This window comes from Bombus affinis, chromosome 7, assembly GCF_024516045.1.
Source record: "Bombus affinis isolate iyBomAffi1 chromosome 7, iyBomAffi1.2, whole genome shotgun sequence".
Taxonomy (NCBI): Eukaryota; Metazoa; Arthropoda; class Insecta; order Hymenoptera; family Apidae; genus Bombus; species Bombus affinis.
In genome coordinates, this window is record NC_066350.1 from 9603165 (window position 1) to 9617141 (window position 13977).

The 13977-nt window shown below is 41.0% G+C and overlaps 2 protein-coding genes across 3 annotated transcripts; one reads left to right on the forward strand and one right to left on the reverse strand.

The window, feature by feature from the left end:
- The first annotated feature begins 63 nt into the window (after positions 1–63).
- LOC126918316 (uncharacterized protein KIAA0930 homolog) lies at positions 64–8865 on the forward strand. 2 transcript variants are annotated; one of them, XM_050726056.1, is made up of 9 exons: positions 64–552; positions 2607–2926; positions 3785–4048; positions 4128–4227; positions 4319–4624; positions 5503–5694; positions 6044–6604; positions 8281–8430; positions 8683–8865. In XM_050726056.1, exons 1-9 carry the CDS (start codon positions 432–434, stop codon positions 8721–8723), a joined length of 2055 nt encoding a protein of 684 aa, XP_050582013.1. In that variant the 5' UTR covers positions 64–431; the 3' UTR covers positions 8724–8865. The 2 variants fall into 2 exon arrangements, with proteins under 2 accessions (XP_050582013.1, XP_050582014.1); XM_050726057.1 differs by lacking the exons at positions 5503–5694; positions 6044–6604 and having other exon boundaries at positions 67–552.
- LOC126918317 (arylsulfatase B-like) lies at positions 8854–13974 on the reverse strand. Its single transcript, XM_050726058.1, has 9 exons — positions 13723–13974; positions 13500–13652; positions 12746–12919; positions 11925–12137; positions 11107–11356; positions 10414–10593; positions 10055–10321; positions 9343–9616; positions 8854–9240 (listed from the first exon to the last, which is right to left on the reverse strand). The coding sequence occupies exons 2-9, from the start codon at positions 13608–13610 to the stop codon at positions 9072–9074; spliced, it is 1638 nt and encodes a 545-aa protein (XP_050582015.1). The 5' UTR covers positions 13611–13652; positions 13723–13974; the 3' UTR covers positions 8854–9071.
- Between the last annotated feature and the right edge of the window lie 3 nt (positions 13975–13977).

Consider the following 13977-nt stretch of genomic DNA (forward strand, 5'->3'; position numbering starts at 1 on the left):
TTATCGAGCGGCTGGCGAACCGAGAGCGCGTCATCGGGTTTGCTGGCTATTCATCTGTCGTAGAAGCGTGAACTCGAGCGTGTGGTAGAGGTGTAGTGCAGCAGCAGCAGCAACAGCAGCAGCTTGCCACGCGAATCAACATCGTCTCTACTAGCGCTCGTTCCTCGAGGAAAGATAAAAGCGTGGCAGTATGGCATCCTCGAGAACATACACGGAAGAAGCGTGGATCTAACAACGAAGAAAGACGCGATGCCGATTGTAGCCGGTTCGCGATGACCTCTACATTTCCGTTCGACTCGTACGTGACTGCGTCCCTCGATCAGCCGTGATTCAACGAAACGCGCGCGTCGCGACGCGGTGCTTTTCCGAGTGTGATCGTGGCGACAGCTGGAACCGAAGAGGAATCGCTGCTTAAACCACGAGGGCTAACCATGGCTACTCTGGCGGGCAGCTCGTCGTCGGGCCTCACCAGGCCACCGACAATGCTGGAGCAGCTTCTCGAGGAGATCAACTTCCAAAGGACCAAGGAACTCAGGCAGATGCTCAAAGATGGTTCGTACGAGTTCGTATTTAAGTTGAAGCACTACTCGTTCGGTTTAAGGGACGTTTAGGGAGGTTTAAGGCGATAAGGTTGGGGAAGCGGGTGAATGCACGCGACGAGGGTGTGTTCCTGAAGGGACCGGTGCCTTTGTTTGACAGACGCTGCCAGACGAGGGTGATTCCACGATCGATGAGTGTGTGTAAGGGGAAAACGAGCGAAACTGTTTTGCGTATGGCTTGCCTGTTTCGTTGCTAATCGACGATTTTTCAAATCTATTTTGGGAGACTCGATTCTTTATTTCGTTCTTCGCTTAGCACGCATGAGTACTTTGCTAGGTCTAATAGATAATATAGGTGCGTTTAAGTTGTTATAGCGGGGCGGAGGAATAAATTTAAATAAGTTTGCATTCTTAATTACGATGAAGCGAGGTCGAAGGCATTTTCAGCGATACGCGCTTCAAAGCATTCTCGCAACGTTTTATTCCATGCACGTAATGCTTTTTAGAGTCTAGTATTGTTAGTTTCTCTTTGTTTCCCATTCGAAATCATTTATTTTTGGACCGACGATTTCCTTTTCATTCGTTTCTTTTGTATCCTCGAACTTGTACACTTTCTTTGTTTTCGTTGCCTATTGTTTATCGGAAGTTGACGATCTCAAGCTACGATTTAGTCGTGCGAAAGATATACGCTAGGAACGACAAGTAATTATTGCATATACGTTCATTCTATAAATGTAAGATGACGCGACACGGTATCAATGAGCAATTAGATGCACGCTGCGTATATAACTCGATTCACAAAATAACAAACATCGTGTCGCGAAACATGATTAGATTTTCTATTTTACGAATAGGAAAGATGTTTGAAGTGGCGTGTAAACGTACGTAGCTAGGCACTCGATATCGACGAGGATGTTGTTAATGAACATATTTATATAGGATCATGAGCTATTTCCGCTTTAGCCGACGATCGGAAAAGGCCAACTTTCATCCATGTTTTTAATAAAAGCTCGTACAGCTTTAATAAAGCAGATAGGGAATCGGTGAGATGTCAAACTGCCAATAGAGGCTGCGATTAAGTCCTCGAGGAACATTCTTATCGATTATCGATTGCCTTTAGCGAGATTCGTTCGCTCTTAGTTCCTGCTTAATCGAGGATTATTTTATCTCGTTGCACCTTCATAGATAACTTCGAATCGCTCGTTTTATCCCTGTTAATCTAAAGTTCTACCCTTGTTTATACGAACTTTCGCCTTTCTGTTTCCAGAGATACATTAAATTTTTTAAATATATTTCATTCTTCTAATTAATCAACTTATTCATTTTAACGCTACTTTAGCTAGTTTAATCTTCCTAAATAGTTGCTTTATTTATTTTTATTAATTTTATTTTAGTTCTTTTAGCCAATATTAAATCATTCTACAATTTTAAACCGTTTATTTCAGAAGGATATAATTCTTATCAAATCGAACAGTTCTACTTAAAACAATTTTCATAATATCGGATGCACGATTTTTGCAACGTATTACAAAAACATTGATCCTTTTCCGAATGGTCTGTGGGAAGTTTAAAAAACATTTTTTTTTTTTCATACACAAGTTATTACTTGGATTTTGAGAACCGAGAATATTTCAAAATTATTCGAAAGAAATACCTTGAGCTAAGAAGCTTTAAATTCCAGAATATACGATATTGCAGCGTGTGGAATCTGAGGCGCATAGTATGAGTTACAGACGACAAGTAGGTTAACGATTCCAAATGGGATCCCGCGACCGCGAAGAGATAATTGCATATATTATACGTAACAATCCAAATCTCTAAAGGAAAGATATTTTCAAAATATTCGAACGTATTTTCGAACTACAACGATGTTTTCGATATCCTTGTTATTTCCTGAATCGTTTTTCTATAAACAACTTATTAAGTGAAAGGAAGAAGTAGAAATTAATTGGCAAATAAATTAGAGGAATATATTGCACTGATATAACCGTAAAGTCAGCTGTCTCTTTATATTTTTCATGCAGATTTTTAGGACGACTTAATAATTTCCTGTTTATATTCCTGCAGACTCGGGTTTCGTGATACTTCAAGGTACAACCTACTGGACGGACCTGTTTGTCAGGCACTTCCTCTTCCAGGCGGAGCATACGATCGACGGCGACGATCTCCTTTTCTTCGTGCGCAAAAAACACGTGAAAACATCGTCGAGATACTTACCAAAGTTCGAAACGGAAGTGGACGTGTTCCGAAAAGACAGCAAAAAATTACCGATCGGCGATCCTGACATCGATTGGGAAGAAACCGTGTACCTGAACCTAGTCGTGCACCAGTTCGACTACACGCTAACGTTAGCGATTTGCACAAGGACGAGTCCCAAGGAATTGCAAGTGAGTCGTTCTTTCGTTCCTTGCGTTAGAAAAGGAAAGGGATACTACGATATAGCAGAACTTTATTCGTTGCAACGATATTTTATTTGCTGTCCCATTAATCTTTACGTAGAATTGTTATTACATAAAAACCGTTTCCTCTCCGATGCGCCCAGATAGATGAAACTCTATCGTAATTTATAAGCAACATAGAATATTAAATATCAGAAGAAGTCATACAGGAATTATGTACTCTTCTGCTCACAGAGTTTGTAGAACAATGTCTTTACTGTTATCTCAGAAAATGCTACGACTATTTGGTAGCGACTATCTATGAATAGATTAAATTTCGCCAGTCTACGACATACTGTTTGCTTATATGGCAATGTCTTTGGTATAGTTATGTTTCTTTCGACGCGTCTTAAACAAACCACTTACAAATGGGTGAAAAATCTCAAGAAAAAAGGGAAGACATGGTAGATGATGCTCGCCAGGGTTGACCTTCTACCTGGCATACCGATGAGAACATTGAACGTGTTCATAAACTTGTGCTGTCAAATCACCTTCGCTGATCGCTGAAGAATTTAATGTTAGTTTAGAAAACGTGTATTCAATTGTAAAAAATGATCTAGAAATGCGAAAACTTGGTGCTAGGATTGTCCCGTGGTTTGCTGATGAAACTCCGATGAGATTCTTGAACAGGGTAGTATTTAGTCTAATTTGTTCTCTCTTTGTTATTTTACTTGTAATCTTTATTTATTTACTTGATTTCACATTGCAATTTTATGCCAAAGCTTTTCTTAAAACGTTATTGCGTCTCGAAAGCAGGGCGAAATTGGCTCATAGAAAATCAGCAGGGTTAACGAATAAATATTTCAGGTATTACGAAGACACTCGCAAAAGGTTTACGCAAGCCCGAGTCGGCGGCGAATGGACGCGAAAGGAGATCTCGAAGAGATGACGTACCCGCATATATGTTTCATGGTGGACAATTTCGACGAAGTTTTCTGTGATATTCTAGTCAGGGATGGGGAGATGGTGTGCGTGGAATTGGTTGCGTCCGACAGGGAGGGCGCCATTCAAGGTGTCATTTTTCTCGGGTCTATCAGATACGACGCTTTGAAGAAAGTATATGACGCAAGAGTACGTTTCATTAACAAAGTCATGCTAACCAACTCGTTACACCAGCTATTATTAACAAACATCGCATTTTGACTTTCAGTCCAGTCTCAGTACCAAAATGGCGCAGCGTATGACCTTTGGCTTGTTTTCTGGCGCGGCTTCCCAACGAATAGAATTCGTTCGAATGAAGGGACCTCGTGGTACGATTATCAATAGGAAACCCTTCAACAAATCGATCGATCGCTTCTAGTTTTCTATGGAAACCTGAAAACCTTCGTTGCTTGTTTTCAGGCAAGGGGCACGCGGAAATGGCTGTGACGAAGCCAAAGGGTTCAGGCGCGGAGACACCAACTTCGGAACCTGGCTACTGTGCCACGGATTCCCTCTGGGACGCTGATTGGGACGACGCCGAGGAATTATTTATGTATCGACATCAACGAAGGCTATCCGACCCAAGCGCCAATTTGAATAATTTCGTCCGGGGTGGTTGGAGAACGAAACCAGACACAGCTGCAACGAAAGCCAGGTCAGAGAACGAGGGTCTGGACTCGATGGCCAATGGACTGAACGAAATCGAAGCTGGAGACGTTCGAGACGGTAACTACAAACTGTTATCCTTTCATGGTGTCTAGTCCAAGTTCGACGAAGACGGGACGGAAGTCGCGGATGAAGATAATAATCTTACTTATTTACCTTTTCCCTGTTCTTTCTAGTGCCTGTACCTTTCAGAGTCGACTGTGCATGCTGTTGTGTTACGTATCTGTGTATTCTGCACATATTTTTCTTTCGATAGTTAGTTGATCCTCTTAGGAGTCGGTCTCGATGATACATCGATCTGTGATTATTATTCGAAGAATTTTTGTTTGATCTTTTTTCTTTTTCTAGATTTCCTTTTATTTAGTTTTTTTAGTTTAGATGATTACGATCGAGACGCAAGAGTTCCGTGTTTCCAAGAACGCTTTTCTTTACCACGTCTCTGAATATTTTTGGATTATTAATACGAAAGGTGTTCGTTTAAGATCGCGTACGTGATGATCAGAGGCACTTTCATCTTCGTGATTGTTTTTTCTTGCTGCCGAGACGCGAAGCTCGAGATCGGTTCGAAAGAACCTAGTTGACCCATGCTCTTGTATTCCTTCAGACCACCAAGTGCCACGAGACGCAGTGGTTCGGTACATTTCGCAGATAAGATCGTTCGAAAATCTCTGAGAAACGAACAGAGATAAAATACGTGAGATTTCGTCGAGAAGAAACGGCTGTAGAGCACCACCACCAACACCACCACACGCGAATCTCGTACGCTTGTCGCGAAATGGACGATTGAGCTAAAAAAATCAGACAAAATAGAGCCAATGAAAATTCAAAGATAAAAAAAGAAAACAGAAACAAATCGAAAAAGAAGCCAAACTGAAAAGATATAGAAATACATTGTCTCTAATCTGTGTCACGTGCCTTTCCGGCTCTTTCCTTTGTAGCCGACCTACAGGATAGCAGCTGGGGCGGCCGGGGCTCACCAGGAAATCACAGGAGTCCTCAAGTCAGGCGACGAAGATCCCCTTTCCTTTCTGGCAGGCAACAACGTCCCAAGCAAAAGCAACGTAACTCGTGGGAACGTACCGAAAATGAGAACTCGTCGAATCACAAGGAGGCCTATCACGAAACACACGGTGAGCGTGCTCCTGCGTGTTCAAAACGATTGTTCTTCGTCTCTCGCGTTTCTCGTCTTCCGAAAGAACTAACTCGAACACCAATAAACCTGAAAACAATCTCGATATCAACCAATCTACGAGAACCGATTAAAACGATAAAGCCGGCAAATCTCAAATCAATCTGGACGTCGTCCAATCTATCGTACAATAACCGATCGAATAGAGCCAACGAATCCCAGAGCAATCTCGATATCGTGTACTACGTTATATAAGAACCAATCAAAACGATTGAGACGAAGGGACGAAAGAATCGTGAAAACGCGACACGAGCGCGCGCACAATGTCGAAACGAATTATCTGGTGGCAGGCCTCCGCAACCACCAACACAACCATATCGAAGTGGGTAGCGAGATACTCGTGCCAGCAGCAGCTTGTTTGACTGACGACAACGTGAGACAGAAGCTGGACGCGGGCGCGATTCTGGTGCATGGCAAGGAGGAACTACCGTACGAGGAGGACAATAACCGGAAACGAAGGCCATACAGCACCGGTCAGATTAATCACGAGCGGATCAACAACCTGGAGAACGACGAGGAGCATCGACGACTCAGCGACGACGAAGTGGTCAGGGTACGTCGGACCGATGGTCGCCGGCGTCTTCGTTCGGCTGGCTCGGATCACGAAGAATACTACACTGGCCGAAACAAGAACAAAAACGACGAGCAGATGAGAGATAAAAACGCGAACGCCCGTATTACAAGAGGCAACCTGACCACGCACAGACAGAGCGCCACTCTGCCTAGAAGGAGGCGAAGACGAGCATTGTCCGGCAGCTTCGCAGGCAACCCTCTTCCGCCGCATCGAGTCACACCAGACGGCACAGCTATCTACTATTGGTGCGAGCTCCCGCGCCGCCCCGGCTCACAGGGTAAATTCTTCTTCCCCCTGCCCGACACATCTCTACACCCGATCACGCGCCCACGCGTACAGGACACGGGTCTGCTCTGTGAACGACCGCTTTCTTTTGCGGAATTTACGAATTAAGCCGAATTATTACGGAAATACATGGTTAGCATAGATAGGTGGGAACGATTTTTTGGTTTCCCTAGAGGTAGCTAAGTTCCGTTTGATAAGCTTGTGTAACGCTAAGGTCTGTTTGAAGCGCTAGAAGAAAACGTTGCATAACGTTTAATAAATGTAATAAGACAAGGAACTTAGTATAACAGCCCGTTTGTTTAGAAATAGTTATTTCTAGACAAGAAAATTAGATTTGTGTTGAGAATTGAAAGACTGATTAAAGGGGAACTGAAGAGTTGCATAGAAGTTAATACGAGTAGCTTTGTCCAGAAATTCTTACTTCTAAGTAGGAAATTAGATTTGTATTGAAGATTGGAAAACTAAGAAGCTAACATCGGAGAGAGAGATTTAAGAGTTGCGTAAAAATTAATAATAGGAGTAGCCGCGTTATTAGAAACAATTATGCCTACACTGGAAGATTAGCGATACGCGTCGAAAACTGTAAAGTTAGAATTAACAATTTACACTGGAGAGAAATTCAATTTTTATATGCAGAGGATAATGGTCGTTCATCGAGCAGCTCGTGCAACACCAAAAAGCAGTCATGTTGTCCATTGTACTCAACCCGTATTCTTGTACATTCATACATTCCTAGTTAGGAAGGTAAACTTGTACAGCCATGCTCAACAAATGACTGTGTTTATGAGGATGGTGAAATAACAATGGCAACGGGGGTGCGATCAATCGACTATTATTGTCGGCGATTATTGTTGGAACAGTCGTGACGGTGTTCACTAGTGCTGGTGGTGGTTTCTAACAGTAATTTATAGGGTGATTAATTTTATACCTCGCGGCTCTAAAAATGTCGCGATGGTAACGAATACGAAATAACGTGAAAAAAATAGCGACCGTTTTCGTTACGCGAGTTTCACCACCGGTATAAACATAGTCATCCACGATGAGGGACAAGTATTCACTGACACCGATAGAGTCGAGATAGAAATCGTAGAATGCGAACTGTCCGTGTGGTAGTAACAACGATTCACCCTTTCTTTCTGCTTCACAGCGTCCGATCATCTTCGGCAGTGCGCGAACAAAATATAGAAAAAGAGAACTACCGAATAAATAAACAAAAATGAAACGAACGAATAATACAAAGAAATGAGATTAATAAATTAGCAACAAATGCAAAAAGAGGAAAAAATGAAATATCGAACGTTGTGCGCAGAAAGAAGAAGCTAGTGCATCCCTGTTTCGTATTTATTTATTCTGCGCACCTGTAGCTAATGTGCATCATTGTAACACCTCTACATATTTTCGTGCTACACCTTTTCACCTTTGCGAACAATTATTTCAGCCATTCAACGTCACGAATTTAAACAGCTACCCGATCCTCGACCCCACATCTGATCCTTTAATCTTAATTCACTTTTGTCGATCGTCTAACCAGATTTATTTCCTGCGATTGCTTTCATATAATTTATCGACACGAATCATTCCAGGATCTTAATCGTTGATCGAGCCTCTGACCTAGTTCGATATTCAGAGTTATTAGCAATAATCGGTTCGTTCTCTGTGTGTTAACAGAATTGGACGACGGCGCTTACAACCCTCTGTGGACGATGCGAGGATTCACACAGACCTTCCATTTCTGGAAAGAGACCAGACGGGCCCAATCCGTTCCCTTGAACGCGTTTCTTACTTATATTACCCTGCCATGGTGGAGTATTGCCAAAGGTACGCTATTAAAGATACGACAGACTCATAAAGGAAAGAAATTCCCTGGAAGGAATATGGAATTGTTTGTTTGTTTCTGATAAATCCAAGACAGTCATAAAAATAGCATTGGCCAAATAATTCACGCATGTAAATAAAATCGTATTAGCATTGCGTATCAGTGAACTAGAGAGGGAAGTAAGTAGATTCCTTCTCAGGGAACATGTTTTCAGTTCCGTGCAATAAATAACGCGTGTTATCGTGTATTTACAGATATTCTTGATCATCGAGAAGGACCTATTCTGACGTTCTAGCCAACACAAGGACGTCCCATTTTCATTTCGAACAAATTTCCTTTTCCCATTTCGCTCCCCACTTTATACACACTTGGATAGAACTGTGGCCCGACAAGATCGAAGTGTATAGATTAAGGAATAAACGAGATACTATTTATAATCCCGCACCTGTTATTTTATTATCTCCATATGGGCAGGATGATGGTCTAGGGCTGACAAAGGCGACCGAGGAAAAATCATTAATAAAGATTTCCTTCGAGATGCATTTACCTCATAGTCCTGCGTGTCTAAAGATATACGAAGATACCAACGTACTTTGCCAAACTTTAGTCCTTTATCCGTTTTCTTTCTCCTGCTCGTGTAGCTTCAGCTGACATTATTCGCGAATACGTTCAGATAGTCACCGAAATTAGTCCACGTGTGATCCCAATAATCTGGATTCGCTTTGTTATCCCATGGCAGGTTGCCAGGTAATATCGCAGTGGCGTTTAATTTACGTAGCTTGTCTTGCAGCTCGGTCACGAGGGAAGGATACCTTAAATCCCCCCAAAAATAAGCAAATCGCATCATTAAGCGCGTGTCATCGGTAAAAGAAAGACGTTGAAAACGTTGATATTATAGAAATTGTCTCACTCACTTGTTTATAAGATTATTATCCTCGCAAGGGTCCTGTTGGACATTGAACAGACAAGGCGCCTCCAGTGGTTTGCATAGTGGCAAACTATCATTTTTCGGAGGACACTTAATCATAGCATCTTCCCGAAGCCTGCGAATAGCGTCTGCAGACAAAGCCAAGCCGGCGCTGGCCACTGCTCGACCAGCTGTACTTCCGATCACGCCTCCGATATCATAAACCCATTCCCTTCCGGATGGGCCATACCAACCGTCCCATTGACCATTATAGGTAGACCCTTAGAACCCAGAAAATATAATAATTAAATAAAACGAATTCGGATGAAATTGAGAAGTAGAAACCATAATACACGGTAGTTTACAAAATTTTCCGGCCACATGGATTTTTTGTATTCTAAAATATAATCTTCCAATATTTTCTAAATCGAAGTATTGTGATATAATCTACTCCAATACTATAAATATATGTATAATATTTATATTCCAATATTTTCTATTCTAATAAAGAATTTTAACTGATATTATAAAACCATATAACAATGCTTATTTATTCAACTGTTTCTTTTTTTTTAACTTGTAACGCTTATATTATATTATTTCGAAATTTCTTCAGGTATCGTTCTGGAATATAAAGAGAAAGGATCGATCGACCGGAAACTTTACCACGCCATTGCAGCTCCCAATTTCCTGATGATAAAGCTACAATTACTTTTTACCCTGAATGTACTTCCAGTCTCCATACGTGATTCCTGCCACTCCAAAGATATCGTCGATATTATGAAGAACCATTTTTCGTGGCGATTCTGTGTCTTCACTCAGCGCGTACCATAAGTCCATCCCGTCGATGCTCAAATTAGATGGATTTCCTCCAGCAGCTGTTATAAGCGTTGGCAACCAGTCACTGATGTGAAACAATTGTCTACTCACTCTCCCAGGACGCACTAATCTTGGTGACCATAATAAACCGGCTCCCCTAACGCCTCCTAATAAGGATAAATTGGTCGTTCAATTCTATATTTGCTTTATTTTCTCGCATTGGAAAATCGTATACAGGTGAGTGTTCTTTCAGTAATACCTTCCCAGAGAGTGTTTTTTGTGCCTCTCAGAGGCCAATTCGAAGCGGCGTTTAAATTGAAACCGGCCGGTGGCCCGCCATTATCCGTGGAGAACACGATCACGCTGTTTTTTAGCATCCCCTTCTTGCGAAGCGCTTCGACCACCTGGCCAACCGACTCGTCTAGCTTGCTCAGCATACCTGCAATAAAGTCATCATATCGTTTTCTGAAAAACAAGATTAACGCTGCAATTGTCAGAGTAATCGAAATAACGACTTATAATTTGGAACAATGTATTTTCAAAACTAAGCATAAGTGCAAGCATACGTGAACGCTTTCGTCGATTTGTATAGCAAAAGAAAACACCAAGTTTCAACACATTCGTCTCGACCGGCAGACTAGTTACAGAGAAAATTCGGATTACTACTCTTCCTTTTTTTTTTTTTTTTTACTTTCCATATCGCAATATTATGCGATAGCTCCAGCGAAGAATAAAATGGTCCTGAGTCTTTCTACTAGTAATTTTCTAATTAAAGAAATAAATAAGTAATTTTATTTCTATTAGAAATAAGTCAGTGTCAACACACTTAAGGACGGTAATGTACCGTATTCTCATCTCTCGTTTTATTAGTACAAACTTCATGCCTTGGTCATCGATAATCGTAGTGTTAAAATTATACGTGGATTGGTAAAAGAAAGCGTACTCTAGTTACCAGCAAAGCGCCTACGCTCGTAGTTGAAGATATTGGTGAACTTGGCGACATCTTGGTCGGGTACTGGCAGAGGATTGTAAGAATTTCCGGAATGTACAGCCGCGTGAGATAAATAGAGGAACATCGGACGACTGGCGTTATGATCATTGATTAGTTTCACTGCCTCCTTCGTGAAAATATCCGTGGAATATTGGCCGTGGAGATCCCAGGCTGAATTTAATCCCCTCCTCATGTCTAATCCCCAATATGGCTGCATTCAAATTAAATTGTACAGTATTCTCCTCCTTTAACGATTTAATTTAACCCTTTGGCGGCGTAATTAAGTTAAACGAAGAATTTAGAATGAACGATTTAGAAAATAATTGAAATTTCTTTCTCCTCAAGATTTTCCACGTTTCTACTATCTGATACAAAGATATCATCTGTATCTGATATTTTCTATCAAATACAAAGTACGTAGCTCAATCTTTTACAAGAAACGAATGCGTTACTTTTAATGACGTTTAAAATACACAGTGACTATGGAAAGTATTTGTACTCCACCGCATTTATTCATTATCGTATTCGTATGATAGTTAATTAGATCCAACAGTAATAAATTTCGTATCGTTTAATAAAATAATAATTTCGAAACGTAGAACCTAATATCAAAAAAAAGATCCTAGAAAATCCTTCCTTGGGGAATTAGGATATGTAAAAATACTTTTGCAATCATTTTTCTGTATACGTAGTACATTAACGCGTGTATAGTATATTTGACGGTTTGTCCGAGTCTCTGTCGGGATACGCTGTTAAAAGATGCAAATTAAATTACTTACACTTTCCACGGCACTATGATCAAAGTAATCATGATGACCGCTCCAAAAGCCAATGTGCGAATCGAATCCTCTATACATAGGCGTGTATTCTTTCGTGTAAAATCCCAAATGCCATTTACCAACGATGTGCGTGCTGTAGCCAAGTTCTCGAAGATATTGCGGTAAAAGCTTCTCGTGAAGAGGGAGTCCTCTCGGCTCGGCGCACTTCAGAACCTAATTCCACGCCATATAACTTTAATTATACTCCGATTTCTCGGACTTTCATAATTAAAAAAGGCGAACCTTGTCTCACCGAAATACCAATTTTGTAAGGTTCCGTAATACCAACAGTTAAAGGTCAGCCATGCTTTCGTCGTAAGTATGAAGTCAATGGAAACAAAGTGAGAAGTAAGTGAGATCGAATAGTTGGTGTAAATAATTTGTAAATATAATAGCGAAAATATAACAGCGTAATTTTCATAAAAATTCTATAATCCGATAATTAATATCTAATTTGTCTAAAGTCAAACAATTACTGTCGATAAAGTTAATTATATTATCTTTCGTTTCACTCGACTGTCAAGTATTCGATTTTTAACGCAGATCAGACAATACTACAACTGACTCAATTTCGTTATTAAAAAAAATAATTCCGGTTCAAAAATTGTTACAAACACAGCAACGCGATGTTCTCTTCTCTTCATGGAACGAAACTGGTATTGTCGGAGTGCAACGAACCACAGTGGAATTAATGCTTGCGGTTGTTAAATCCTCCTTAGCGCAACATCGTTTTATTTACAAGCCGATTACGCGCTTGAATAGTTAATGACGGAGCCGCGTACCCCATGTTGCATTCCTGTGTGAATGGGATGCTTGCCGGTCATCAAAGCGCTCCTGGACGGTGTGCAAATTGGAGTGACGTAATAGCGGTCCAACAGCAAGCCCGAGTATGCCAGAGCATCGATATTTGGCGTTGGGATTTGTCCCGATCCGTGAAATCCGACGTCGTTCCATCCCTGTTCGACGGATTTAATTAGGCGCGACAATTAAAATATTCATCGAACTGTTTCAACGGTAATCGACGTCTTTGATATATCGAAGTGTTTGTAACTTGTATGTTGGCTTCTATAAATTTCGATAATACAAAAAATGTACAAAATGACGTAAGTTTTTCGAGTTACATATCCTCGGAATAATTTATAGGTATAAATAAAAGAACGAGTAAACGAGTATACTTATTAGCATTGGAATTACATCGACCTTCAATATCTAGATGATTGTACAGGTTTCATTACGTAAAAACACGATTAATATTCAATTATCAAGAGATTAATAACTTACTTCTGCAAGTTCATTTATTACAAGATGACGAGATAATAATCGTTAAGGTGATTTGAAGAAATAGTTTTAAGACGAATCGTTGCCATTTTTCTCTACTTTTCACGTTATACGGTTCATCGATGTGGTTTCTTTCTTTTCATTCTTTTCCTATTTTATACCCATAGAGCAACGTGAGAAAGTCTCTTTGATAGAAACCTGAACCACTCTGTACATGAAGCTTATAATAGCAAATGAACGAAATGACTGACAGCTCACCAGATCGTCGGCCAAAATGAAAACGATGTGGGGCTGTACTGCAGCAGCCACGTGACAAACAACGAAAACTGTCAGGTAGAACCACGACGCTGTTCCTCGAATCGCTATCATCCTGTCACGATGCCGGTCGTCCACTCTCAGTCTTTCGTGGAACTGTAAACCGGTTTCCTTGAAGATACTATTTTCGTTCTCGACGATCCAGTTCGCTAAAGAATCGCCTCACGATCAATGTATCTGTCTTCCAATAATTGACTCGGAAGTTTAATCCTCGTGTCCAACGACTTGCTATCTACACGTAGGGAAAGTTTCAAAGCTTTGCACGACACGGCGCGTGTATGACGGAGAAAAAAAGCGCGATAAACGACAACCGTGGCAAACTTGTGATAACAGAGTGATAAACTCGCGCGCGTAAATGAAAAACAAACAACTCCCTCTCCTCTTTATCCGGAAATCAGCTGAAGAAGCGAGCACTCGGGCC